Consider the following 13,019-nt stretch of genomic DNA (forward strand, 5'->3'; position numbering starts at 1 on the left):
ATGTACATACAGCCCTTTGTTCTTAGGAGTTTTATTTTCTTAGCAGCTTCTTCCAGGTCTGGGCTCGTGCTGACATAGACCCTGGTGGGTACTTGGGGCCAGGTAGGCATCTCCCCCAGGCTGGGCAATGTTAGATGTGCAACCCAGGTTCCTGTAGCCCCCACATTGGGCCCTCGCCCACCCCAGAGGGAGTATGGCTATTTTTTTTCCCATCTGAAGTCAGATGAAGTCTCCACATGGGCCAGCCGGGCTATGCTGTAGTAGGTTCCAGAGCAGAGCCAGGTAGGTCCAAACTAAAAACAACCTACTAGCACCCAAGGCAGAGGGTCCAGGTGGGACCTGGGCTAGGGAGAGGTCTCCTGGCCCTCAGCTGAGGCTGGGCCACTGGAACCACTGAGCGGAAGATGCGCTGCCATCCAGCAGGAAGATGATGGTGTGGTGTAGTTCCTGAGCCTGCTTGAGGAGAGGCCTGTCAGCACTCTGCTCCCCAGTCAGCCCCCACCACTGCCCCGCTCACTGCCCCTGAGCTATGGCTCGGCCCTGAGCCCATGGTCCTGCTGTGTGCCAGGGCTGGGTGGAGGCATTCATATCCTCCTTCCAGAAGGCATCAAAAGCCCTGGGTATTCACCTGTGGCAGCTCCAGCCAGATGGTCTGAGGGCTGTCAGCTGAGCCATAGTTGAGCTCCAGTCCAGGGGCCCCATTGGGCTCTAGTGGGCTCAGCAGATGGAGCCGCTGAAGGTCCTTCAGGGCTATGGAGCAGCACATTTTCTAGGGCAGCAGAGACAGCAGAGCTTGGTTTTTCTGGGGTGGGGGTCAACATGGTGCAAGAGGAATGGCCCGAGGGTCCCCAGGACAGTACTGGGAGAGGAACTTTGTCCACCTGGGAGGTGGGGTCCATGAGGACAAGGTGCTGGCGATTCAGCCCCAAGAGGGCGGGTCCAGGAAGCACCAGCTTGCTCACTCGCAGCACCACGTACACGGTATAGCCAAAGAGGGGCAGCTGCCTCATGGCCTCTGGGGATAGAGAAGGCCAGAACATGAGTTCTAACTTCGAGGGCCTTGGAACCTGCCTTTGTTCCTAGGGCAGGTGAGGGACAGGCAGCCTAGAAGCCACCTTGCCTCTCCACCCTTGCTCTTTCTCTGCTGGGCCTGCAGCCCACTTTTCCTAGACCTACCAATGAAGCTGATCTGTGCATCCTGGGGGCTGTGTCCTTGTAGCTGTCTCAGCTCCTGGCCTGTTAAACTCTTTATGATGTCCATGTTCACCTGCCATTGCAGTGTCTTTGGTATGTAATCCAGCATGTCTTGCCTAGGGGACACATTCTGGCTTGGGCCCACAGACCATGGACCAGTTGGTGCAAGGCTGGGCACATGGTGCCAGGTCACTGAACAGGTGCCCACTGTGGATAAGACTAGAGACCCACATATGAGCCAGGTGAGCACCCTGCCCTGGAGGAGGTTGGAGTAGGGTGGAGAGGACGAGTATCTACTGCTCCAGGCCAATCTGATCAGGGCCAGAAAAGGTTAAATGGAGGGGCCTTGGACTTGGAGGAGGGAGTGGGGAGGGTAGGCTGGTGCCCAGGTGGGAAGGGGCATGCCAGGAAGTGTGGGGGCCATGCTCACATACTCTGAGGGGGGGCTTTTGCTGGCCCTGCCAAGGTGCTGGAGGGCAGCCAGCTGGGCAAGCTGAGTGTCTGCCGGGGCACGGCCCATCAGCTTTCCCTGTAGGTAGTCCCGCAGCACCTGAAGAGGGAGGGCTGTGAGGGAGTGGCTGTGCCCCAAAGTCCCCAGCAGTCAGTGGTCCCCACCTGACTGAAAGCCACAGACCATGTCATTGTGGGGAGGGAACCTAGAGGTCGCCCTGGCAGGAACTCCACCCTCAAGTTGCAGGGGCAGTGCATGGCAGTCCAGGAGCAGGGGCTGACCTGGGCATAGTGGGTGCCAGTGTAGACGGGGTGATCGAAGTGCAGCGGGGTCTCCCAGCTGAGGCGCCGGCTGTGCACGCTTATGTTCTGGTTCACCACCACAGCATTGAGGTACTCGTGGGGCCACAGGGGCCGAACCAGCTCACCTGCACGAGGAGCCCAGGCCACACTGCCCAAGGCCCACCCCACCGCCCCAGCACAGATGCTGACTCCTGGTGAGCAGGAAACAGCCTGGGCTCCCTTCCCTCCCTCTGTGCGGGCTCACCTTCCCCTTTGATGAGGAAGAGGGCAAATTCCTGTACTTCCTGAGGGTCCGTGATGCCCATCTGACCGCACATCTCCTCCAGCACTTCTCCTGCCACCTGGGCATGTGGACAGGGGTATGATGGGGGCAGGGAGGCTGGAAGGCACAGAGCTGAGGCCCAGGGCCTCTTTCCTCAGTCCCTCCCCCTCACCGTGAAGGTCTGCACGTTGGTCCTGTAGTCCACACCCCCGGGTAGGTGAATCACAATCAGGCGGACTGCTTGCCCCTTCTGTCAAGGAAGGTCATAGGGTCAGTCACCAGCAGTCAGAGGTCGCAGCTGTCCTGTAGACATCCTCCTCCCCTTGGGGAGTCCCAGAAGGTCCATCCATCCACCCCCAATACCAGAAAAGCACGAATTTCGCCTGGTTGGGGCAGTCGCTGGCGTCCCCCATATTTGACTGTGCGCTGGAGGTGCTGCTGGCTTCTCTGGGCCAGCTCTACAAAGAAGCCAGGATAAGAGGGTCATGAGCCTGTCCAAGCTCCTCCCCAGCCAGCAAGTACTAAGCCCGGGAATCCCCATTTGCCTTCCCCTCCCACAGCACCTTGGCTGGGGCCCGAATCCTGCAGGAACTTGGTCACATACGGCATCAGTGTGGTGGATGGGGGGAAGAAACCTGTGAAGAGGCTGAGGAGGCTCCATCCCCGGGCACAGTGCTCCCTGTGGGGCGGAGAGCCTGGGTTTCAGGCTGACGTGATCACGGTGCCACACTGGACCCAGAGGCCCCCACACCATCCCCACTCACGGCTTGGGGTGTCCTGTGATCTGCTTGATGACCTGGCAGTACATTTCATCCCTAAGGTCTTTCTCCTGGCACAGCTGTGGGGATGGGAAGGGCAGGTGGGCAAGACAGGGGTAAGGCAGAGGAGTAGTGGGACAGCATAGGGTCTGAAGTCTGGGAGAAATCCTGCGAATGGCAGTGGGGCTGGCGCCAAGACAAGGTGATAGCCCAGCAGCTGCTGCTTGGTCTGGCAGCAGATGAAGACATTTGTATAACTAGTCCTCACTCTCTGTCTCTCTGTCTCTCTCTCTCTCTCAGGTGCTAGGCACATGCCTGTGCTGAGGCTACTTTTTTACTGGGGGTGTGTGTCCTGGAGATCAAACTCAAGGTCTTTGCACTGAGCTACATCCCTAGCCCTTGTTTTAGTTTTTATTTTGAGACAGAATCTCACTAAATTGCTCAGTTGCTTCATGCTAGGCTCAAACTTGGAATCTTCCTGCTTTTGCCTTCTAGAGTGCTGAGATTACCATGTCTAGCACCACTCTCTGTCTCTTTTTTTTTTTTTTTTGAGACAGGGTCTTGCTGTGTAGTTAAGGCTGGCCTTGAACTCATAGTGATCTTCCTGCCTCTGCCTCCCAAGTGCTGGGAGTACAGATCTTCACCACCATGCCTGGCCACCACTCTCTTTGTCACTTGCTTTACCTGCTGTGGTCTCTTAGTCATCTTTGCTGGCTCTACCTTTCCTCCTCATCCTCCAGATGCTACAGGGCCCTGGGGCCTTCCCTGCCCTGTCCAATGGTCTCAGCTGTTCCCACCTCAGACTCTGGTGCCTGCTTCCAGCCCAGATTCTCCTTGAACCTTGGCCCTCTCTACTCAGAAGTCTACAACTTCACATAGCCGAAACAGACTCCACCACTAGCTCAGACCTGTTTTTCCTCAGTGACAGTCACTGCTGTGGCTCCTCACACCCACAGCCAGCCCTTTGGAGTCTGAATTTTCCCACTTTTCCTCTTGGCTGCTACCTTAGGCCAAGCCAGTAACCTGGATGGGAGCCTGTGGACTACAATGTAGTAATTTCCATTTGCCTTTAATTATTATTATTATTAGTATTATTTGTCGTTGTTGTTTTGAGACAAGTATTGTTATGTGGCCCAGGCTGGCCTCGAGCTCACAGCAGTCCTCCTGTCTGCCTTGCAAGTGCTGGGATTACAGGTGTTCCACTTGCATTTAACCCCCACTCCCCCGAGAATCTCAGAGAATGGCCAGAGCGACCCTGGGAGATATAGGCCAAGTCTTTCTTTACAACCTCTCTGATACTGAAAAATCAAAGTTCTTACATTTGGCCCACAAGGCCTGCTGTGAGCTGGACCTACACTATCCTCTCACTGTCCTCATCCTCCAAGCTGGCCTTGCTGGTGCTGAAGCTCGCTTTCGTTACTGTCACCTGTGCCCCTCCCTCGTCCAAGGCCCTGTCCCCATGTAGACGTGGCTCACTGCTTTTCAGAACTCTGTCAGCATTCCCTTCCCCTGCCTTAGTGTTCTCTCACGGGCTCTTTACTCTCAGGCATGCAGTGTCCTTGTCTTCCTCCTGTGAGACTGTGCATATTGCAGGGATTTAGCCCACTGGCTTCACAGCCATGCCCCCAGCATGTAGTAAGTGCTCAACACATACTCTGGAATGATTAAAAGGAATAGTAACTGCCAAGTGTGGTGGCGCATATCTATAATCCCAGCATTAAACTGGGCGTGGTGGCGCACGCTTGTAATCCCAGCACTCAGGAGGCTGAGGCAGGAGGATCGTTGCTAGTTTGAGACTAGCCTGGGCTACAAAGTGAGCTCAAGGCTAGCCTGAACTACAAAGCAAGACCCTGTCTTTAAAACAAAAAGCAAAAATCATAAACCAAAACAACCAAAAAAAAAGTAAAAAAAAAAAGTAACCAAGGGACCGAGGGAAGGGGGGACCCAGGCAGGAGAGGAAAAAAAGCACTCTGGGCCTCCTGCACCAGCTTGTGACATACAGTGTCCTGCTTACCTTCAGCAGCTTGTACAGCAGATCCAGCTCATCCTTGCCACGGGGCTTAGACTGGTCCCCCATAAACTGCATTAGTGCTGCAGGCAGGATAAAGAGCATGGTGAGCTGGGCCGGGGCCTGGCCTGGCACATGCTTGGTACACAGCCTTTTACCCGCTATGTGATGTCTTACTCTCCAAAGGCACGCGCACCAGGCTAGGCAGCTGACTCCAGCTTTACTGAGGAGGAAACAGGCTCAGGAAAGTTTTGTGGGGGCCAAGTTCACACACAGAGATAGTGTCTGCTCTACCCATTCATTGTCTTCCAGTCCCAGTCTCCACACAACTGAGCCCATGGGTAGGAACATGGGTGGGGGAGGACTGGGTGTCCAGGAGCCACCAGCAAACTTCCCTGAGTTGGCAGGCTGGGGCAGAGCCCGGGAGCGCTCAAGGAGAGAAGCGGGGGCTAGGTCCAAGGCAGCAGGGGCCCTAGGATGCCCGCGCCACTTACCCTCAAATCCCGCCACAGCCTGCCTGCTTGTGTTCTCATCACTGAGGCGGATGAGTGATTCCTGGATGGGAGCCTGTGGACAAAGAGGTTGGGCCTCTGTCTGGGGTCATGGGAGTCGGAGCGCAGATCTGTGGGCCAGACTCCTCCCCACCTGGCCCCTTACCTGGCTGTACTGTACTAGGCTGGCCATGGCCTTCGCTTTGGCACCTCCACCTGTCAGGTCCAGCCTGTGGGGTCAGAGGAGATGCCCTGCTCGTTCAGGCCGCCTGCCTTTGTTTCAGGCTATGGAGGGGATGGTGACAACACTGGCCTGGTGCTCTGGGCAGGGGGCTTTCGTTGGGAGGCTGAGGACGCACAGGTACGGAGGTTGGCCCTGGGAACTCACAAGGTGAGAGGCTTCCGGAAGTAGTGCTGTGCAAATTCCTGCATGGTGTAGTTGTGGGAATCATTGGACAGAGAGGTGTAGACCATGGAGGAGTACAGGCTGGTGGCCTCTGAGTCGTCACTGTGTGCCTGGCTCTGGGGGTGGGCGGGGCTCTGGGAGCACAGGAAATCTGGTACCACCCAAGTGTCCACGGCCCGTCCTTGAGCCCCTGATCCCCAGCACCATCCCCACCCCTGCCAGATCCAAGAGGAATAAGACCAGAAATCAAGAAAGTCAAGACTGTTTATTGGCAGCACCGAACTAAGTATGCTGTGGGAGCAGAGGCGCATAGGGCCCAGCCCCTCTCCACACGGGCTCCCAGCATTGCTGGTGAAACAAGGCAGGAAGCTCAGAGCAGGCAGGAAGGACAGCAACACACCAGGCACTACCCACTGGGACATAGAAGGCCATGGGTGGCGGGCAAGCCCCGGCCAATCACACTCTTTCCTTTCTCTACTTCTAGTTATGCCTGGCCTCCACCTCCTGTCTTCCTCACCTCCCAGGTCCTGTCCCACTGAGCTGGGCCTGGCTCTGCAAGCTGTGGCTGACTCTTGCGCTGCCAGCTGCTCTTCTGCTCTGACGAGAAGGAGTAATCAGGAGCAGCAGCTGGCTGCACCGTGTCAGCAGGAAAGAGTCCCGATCGGCCTCCAGCAGAGCCAAACTGCCAGCCTAGAAGGCATCCCAAGACAATGGCTCACCCATCTGGCCCCTCTGCCCCTCAGCAGGCTCTGCCAGTGGGGTGCCCTCCCTGGGCCAGGCCCTTCTGCTGGCCTTTGGGATACCTGGCTCTAGGGTAGCCACTGGCAATAGCTTGATTAATTCCCCACGATGAAAGCTGAGAAGGCTGTGGTCATTGGTGATGTAGCTGCGGAGGGCGATGACATAGCCAGAGTCCTGTGGGCAGTAGGGTGAGCAGGCTGGGAGCAACTACCTGCCCTGGGCTGGCCTCTCCCAAAACCCCGGGACTCTGCCTAAACTCCCAGCCCACCCAGGGGAGCCAGGCAGCGAGAGCTACACCTGGGAGAGGTTGCTCACTGTCCTCCCAGCCCCCGCCTGGCCCAAGCTTGCCTTTCTCAGCTCACTCAGGAACTGCTCCACCATGGCCTTGATGGCCCTCGCCCTGGCTGTGTACAGCACCAGCTGCTCACTCTTCAGCAACAGCTCCAGGGTGGAGTCACCCCGGCACTCCACTCCCAGCACCTCGGAAAAGCTGTGCATAGGGTGGGGCATGAGCCAAGGGCCATCCTGTACCCGGCTCCCAGCCTGGGCTCTGGGGCAGCTCACCTGTAAGAGCAGAGTGTCTTCAGCTGGTCCAGGTGGAAGCTGGGGCCTTGGGTCATGCTGAGGAGTCTTAGCCCCCGGTGAGACACGCCCAGTAGCTGCACATCACTACCATTCTCGCCCTGCCAGGAAGGTGGGTGGGTCAGGGGCAGGCTCCAGGGTCATGTCACCAGCAAGATGCCAGAAGCTGCAAAGAGCCAGTGGCTGTCTGGCCTTCTGCTGCCCCAGCCCTCACGCTGCCTGTAGACAGCCCCAGCCTGTGCACTGGAGCCCAGACTCAAGGCTTGACACTCCACACCCTACCCCAGCATCACTGACCGAAACAGGGAAGATGCGGGAGAAATAATTGGTCCAGTTATTCCGAGCAGCCACCACGATGCGCTTCTTGACACTGTCTTCAGTGGTAGTGAGGGAGTCCAGGCCCACCCCTAAGTCTCCTGTGGGTAAGAGGGGCCCAGATTGTCCTTAGGCCACCCCTCTCTGTAGAGTGCTCCCATGGCCCCTTCTTCCCTTGGGACAGGTCCAGAACTCCAGCTCCCTGACTCCAGGATCCTTGGACCCATACCCAGCAGGTCTTTCATTTTGTGCCGCTCGTCCTGGGAAATCCGGATGCAGGACTCAGCAAAGGTGTCCCGCAGGATCTGCGGACAGAGCCAGGTGGTCACTACCAGGTCCTGAAGCCAGGGCCCATCCCAGAGCCGCGTAAAGGAGAGGTTGGAGGGCCCAGTAGAGGGCGCCCTCACCCTATAGTGCTCCCACAGAGGCACAGGTGGCGCAGGGAGAGGGGCCTCCGAAGCCCACTCACGGTGACTCACTGCCTCTCCCCCATGGCACCCACACTCCTTCCCTTCTCTCCACCACTACTGGGTCAGCTGATACAAGCTGTCCTGAAGAAGCAGAATGTGGTGGGGAGCATGGGGGGCATTGTGGAACTTGGAGGAGCAGAGACAGAGTCTTAGGAGCATCCAGCGGTAGTAGGGAACCATTTGTGGAGTCCCTACTGTGTGCCTGGGCTGTGTACCGTGTATGCTCTGTAAAGTGAGGTTAACCATGGTCCCTGCTTCCTAGGACGCTAAGAGGCAGGGCTAGGCACAGAGTACCCTGGAGGTGCTGGCTGCCATCATGCCCTCACGCAGGTGTTACCCTGGCCCAGGTGTTAGGCTTTGGGGCCCCAAGATACAGATGTGGCAGGTTGGCAGGTGGGCCAGGCTCTCACCTGTTCACAGAGAAGCCTGAGGGAGTAGGGATGGCTGAAGTTCTCCCGGGGGTAGAAAACCTGAAGGAGACATGAGAAAGCAGAGTCTGGAAGGTCTCTGTCTTATCCAGCTCCCTCTGCCCTCTCAGGCCCAGAAACGAGCCTTGGAAAGATGGGTCAGGAGGAGGGATGCTGTGGTCCAAGGTTGGGATCCCTCCAGCCTGCCTGCCACCTCCCTGCCAGCCCGAAGAGGCTGAGGCCCCACCCTCATGCCCACCTCCTTGCGCAGGAACAACTTCCAGGGTACATTGGTGTAGGAGAAGCACACACTGCCAGAGGGCAGGAGTAGCTGGGTGGAGACCCCCTGGTCCTCCATGGGCTTTGCCAAAGCTGGAGGGGAAGGGCGCAGAGCCTCAGGCTAGGGAAGGCTGCAGCGGGGAGGATGGGGCAGAGAGGGAAGACTCCCCTCCTTGTCTGGTTCTGTCAGCCTCCACCTGTCTCACTCCCGCCCTGAGCATCATCTTCGGTCTCCACTTCTGGTCCTAAACTTTCCATGGTGTCTCTGACTCCACCTGTCAGGGTCACTAAATTCCCTGTGGAGTTGTCAGGTCTTTGAAAGTGACACCCAGTTTGTGACAGCCCCTCAGTGCCCAGGCTGCAGGGTGCCCAGGCCCTGCCCTGGGCAGGAACGAGGAAGCTGTGTCTTCAGGGCTCCAAAGTCCGGAAGTACAAGCAGCTGACCTCAGCCATGTGGAGATCACTTGCGTCATGAGTCCCAAGGGGCTACTGGGAGTCCTTCCCCCTCCCCAGCAAAGGCCATTGTGCAGGAGACATGGGGTTCCTCACCACAAGGCTCTGCTGAAGAGGTCTGGGGTTCCTCAGGCAGAGGCAGTGGTGGTGCTGGTGGAGGTGGGGGTGCCTGGGTAGTGGGTGGGATTGGGCCAAACAGGTCCCGGAGGGGCCCCTGCTTTTCCCTGATGGAGAGGGAGGGCTCATGTCGTGGCTGGGACCTGGGTCGAGGAGCCACAGCTGGTGGAGGGCCTTTCCCCAAGCTGGGGGCCAGTGTCTGGTGAGGGGGACACACAGAGAAGGCATGAGAGCAAGGCCAAAGTTATCCCGAAAGCCGTGGACTTAGAGGCTATGCCCTGAGGGATCAGAAAGGGGCTCACCGATGGGGGTGAGTGGGCACCATTGATCCCCAGCTTGGCCAGAGCCTCGTCCTTAGGGTCATTTTTCTTAAGAAAACTTTTGTGAGGCCTTACAAGAGAAAGAATTGGTCACTAGGAACACAGGGTGATTCCCTGGGCAGTCAAGGGCCCGGCCACAGCCCCCTGGGCCCACCTGATAGGCTGCACAGGCACAGGTATGGGCCCCGGGCGGCTCTGGTACATGCGGATGATGTTCCGAATTTCCCTGCTAGGCTCCGACCGGGGCGTGGGGTCTGAGCTGCTCACGGCAGGCCTCCTGCCCTGAGCAGGCCTGGCCTCTTCAGTCGGCTCACCCTCCGCCTTTGTTGCAGCTTTGGCTCCACTTTGTTTCAGTGGCTTCTTCAAAACAGGGTGAGGAGGAGGAGGAGGAGACAGCCCTGACCGGAAGAGGACAGACATGATTAAACACTGCGCAGAAGCGCGAGAGCCCTGAGGCCCTGCCCACCAGCCCCACCTTCTCTGGTTTCCTCTTCTTCCTCCTCCGTCTCCTCCTGCTCGGGGATCCGGACCTTGGCTGGAGGCTTCATCGTCTTCACCGTGACCTGCTGCTGCCCTGTAAATACCGCAGAGGGTCTTCTGTCACCCACGTCTGCCCAGCAGCTCCACTGGCCTGCCTGTCTGGGCTCCTGGGGGTGCCGCCTGACACTCAGCCTCGCTGGCCAGGTCACCCTGAGTACCCTCACCCATCTTCTGGAAGTAGTCCCTTTTCTGCTGGAAGCTCTTGGGGTGCCAGGTCCTGTCTTCAGCCCCCTCTGAGGTCTCCTGGGAGAAGGGAGAAGTGAAGAGCAGCCCAGCCTGCCACATCACCACACTGACAGCACCCTCAAACATTCCTGCTCACGTCTCACCCCTGCAGCCCTGCAGCTACTGTCTCCACCCCAAGCGCCGCCATCCATGGAGCCTCAGCTCTTTACCCTTGAGCGGGCACCGGGCGATTCCAAGTCATACTCGGGCTGCTTCTGGGGGGCAGGGGACTTCTTGGGCTTGGGAGTGACAGCGGGGGGTGGCGCCGGGGAGGCAGCTGGAGAGGCCGGGGCTTGGTGCTGGCGTTGCTGAGTCTGCTGCTCTAGGGACAGGCTCATGGCCTGGTTGGTCATCTGCTGGGCCTAAGGGGGATGGGCAGTGGCCAGGTAAGAGCCCTGGCTGGCCCTGTGCCACACCCCTGCCATCCCCACCCCTGGGAGAACCCTGGGGCCCTGCCACCCTCACCAGGAGTAGCGCCTGTTGGTTGATGAAGTTCTGCTGCTGGACTGCCAGCTCCCTCGTGTCCAGGCTGGGAACCAGGGGCTGTGGCTGTGGCGGCACCATCACGGCTGCAACAGGTGGGCCAGAGCAGCTGAGCCCCATGGCCACACTTCAGGCCCTCAGGGCCCTGTGCCCACGGACTCCTGGTGCGGCCCTCCTTCTAGTCTCAGAACTGGCAGCTGCTCTCTTGAGAAGGGACCCGGTGACCCCAGCTCAGCCCTACCTGGCACGGCAGGGACTGTGCCCATCGCTGGCATCATGGGCATGGGCGCAGGGATCATAGCTGGCTGGTATCCAGACATCTGCATCATTCCTGGGTACACTAAGGGGACAAGTGAGTCCCCACCCAGGCCCACATGCCACCTTCCTCCAGCCCCAGCAAAGGCAACAGCACAGGCCACTGGATGCTGGTTGGAATTCCCATCTCATCCGGGCAGCCTGAGAGGCCCCAGACCACGCCCACCTCTGCCCCTGGGCCTGGGAGGCGCTGGACCAGAATCAGCCTCACACTTACCCATGGGGTAGCCCTGCTGCGTGGGCCCAATGGAGCCCCCTCCCTTCATGCGGCTGCTCAGTGCCCAGCCTTGTTCCAGGTCCTGAAGGGACACGGTCACACTGTCAGGGCTAGAGCCTGGGAAGGGGCAGCAGAACCCCAGGGGGAAGGGGTAGGCTGGGGGTGTATGGGGAACACTTACACCGAAGCCAGGGGCAAGAACGGGCTCAAAGAGATGGTCCAGGAAGCCATCCAGGCTCCCTGACGTCCGGGACTCCCCTAGGGGGCAGGGAGAGGGTGGTGCATCCAGCTGGAGGTGGGGCTGCCCTACACCCATCCCTGTCACTCACCGACTTCAGTGTGCCTTACCTGTGTAGCCTCTGCCGGGCAGTGTTGGGGCTGGACCCGGAGGAAGGCCTGGGGGCAAAGAGGGGGCCCGGACACCAGGGGCAGGCGGGATGTCCCTGGCTCTGGAGGAGAGAGTAGGTCTGGCTAAGGGCTGCTGAGGTCACAAGTAGAGCCCAGATGGGGATGAGATGCAGAGACTGCTTGTGGGAACGAGGTGGGAGGAGGCCTGGGGGGGTGCGCTGTAACAGCACCAATGCCCCACAGTGTGACAGTGGCTGCAAGGGCAACCGCGGGGGCAGGGGCAGGCTGGGGACAGGGGTGCTGGGTGGCACCTACAAGCCAAGGGGGGTGATGGGGTAGCTGCGCGGAACAGTTGGGTCCCCCGGATCCTCGGTCTGGCCAATCAGGTCCAGCACAAAGTCACAGCCCGCCAAGTCTTGCCACGCATCGCCAGAGTGCAATGACACGGACCAGCCACGCGGGGGCACCTCCAGGCCTCTGGATGGGACAAGAAGGTGCAGCAGAAGGGTGGTCAGTGAGGTGGGACAAGGGCTGCAGTGGGAGGATGGTCAGTGTGGTGGAAGACCATCCTGCCAGGACAAGGAATGGACGGTGAATCAAGGGGAGGGCCCTGGGAAGGGAGTCCTAGAGGCCCCTGCAGCCCTTGCACGGTCTGCTTCTGGGCCGCTGGAGCCACTCAGCCAGCACCTCACAACCCACCCAGTTATCCCACAGCTCTACCGCTCTCCTTGTCTGACCTGCAAGTTAGAATCTGGACTGTGGGTGCTCATATGGCCCTGTGTTTAGATTCCTATTTGCTCACCATCTGGAAGCTGTCAGTAGTCCCTTTTATTTTCTACATAATTAAACATCAGTCATTGTCCATACCCATAGATTCTGTCACATTTTATTCAACCTGCTTCAAAAATCCACACAGTAGAAGTCTTCCCTGCCACTTATTTGCTCTAAGCTGAACCAAGATTAATAGACATATAAGTAGGTTAGGGATTTGTTTGGTATCTCGGCTTCTTGAATCACTTCTGGGGGAAATCCACCTTAGTTCACTTGGATTGATGTAATCTAATTCCACACAGCTTTTCAGAACGATGTCCTTAGGCTGGGGATATAGCTCGGTGGCACAGCACCTGCCTGGCAAGTGTGAGGTCCTGAGTTTGATTCCTGGTATCAGAAAAAATGGGGAGGGGGAAGAACCATGTCCTTTTCTGGGCCTAACCATAAGCAAATAGAAAGGGAATGCAGACATCTAGAGTCAAGGTGACTAATATTTAATAAAATAAAACTATCAGGCTAGGACCAGGAAATAGATTAGTTTTGGAAATTAGGATGTGAATCCAT

At 58.1% G+C, this 13,019-nt stretch overlaps 1 protein-coding gene across 1 annotated transcript in view; it reads right to left on the reverse strand.

Annotated features, from left to right (window-relative positions):
* Positions 1-15: 15 nt before the first annotated feature.
* LOC102018007 (unconventional myosin-XVB-like) overlaps positions 16-13,019 on the reverse strand; it is a gene marked incomplete at its 5' end in the record, with an annotated part of 32,117 nt that continues 19,113 nt past the window's right edge. Inside the window, 35 exon segments of the mRNA XM_005407496.2 lie at positions 16-453; positions 629-769; positions 882-1,015; positions 1,177-1,310; positions 1,629-1,744; positions 1,927-2,072; positions 2,192-2,288; positions 2,382-2,459; positions 2,573-2,667; positions 2,773-2,888; positions 2,974-3,047; positions 4,982-5,058; positions 5,470-5,542; positions 5,633-5,696; positions 5,855-6,006; positions 6,390-6,562; positions 6,676-6,787; positions 6,962-7,103; positions 7,178-7,296; positions 7,493-7,611; positions 7,740-7,815; positions 8,391-8,450; positions 8,647-8,759; positions 9,216-9,435; positions 9,539-9,626; positions 9,711-9,954; positions 10,032-10,130; positions 10,261-10,339; positions 10,492-10,683; positions 10,787-10,890; positions 11,046-11,144; positions 11,337-11,418; positions 11,518-11,594; positions 11,685-11,785; positions 12,000-12,161. Of these exon segments, the coding sequence (XP_005407553.2) occupies positions 367-453; positions 629-769; positions 882-1,015; positions 1,177-1,310; positions 1,629-1,744; positions 1,927-2,072; positions 2,192-2,288; positions 2,382-2,459; positions 2,573-2,667; positions 2,773-2,888; positions 2,974-3,047; positions 4,982-5,058; positions 5,470-5,542; positions 5,633-5,696; positions 5,855-6,006; positions 6,390-6,562; positions 6,676-6,787; positions 6,962-7,103; positions 7,178-7,296; positions 7,493-7,611; positions 7,740-7,815; positions 8,391-8,450; positions 8,647-8,759; positions 9,216-9,435; positions 9,539-9,626; positions 9,711-9,954; positions 10,032-10,130; positions 10,261-10,339; positions 10,492-10,683; positions 10,787-10,890; positions 11,046-11,144; positions 11,337-11,418; positions 11,518-11,594; positions 11,685-11,785; positions 12,000-12,161 (4,045 nt within the window).

Source organism: Chinchilla lanigera, unplaced genomic scaffold, assembly GCF_000276665.1.
Source record: "Chinchilla lanigera isolate Chin_1 unplaced genomic scaffold, ChiLan1.0 scaffold00105, whole genome shotgun sequence".
In the NCBI taxonomy this organism is placed as follows: Eukaryota; Metazoa; Chordata; class Mammalia; order Rodentia; family Chinchillidae; genus Chinchilla; species Chinchilla lanigera.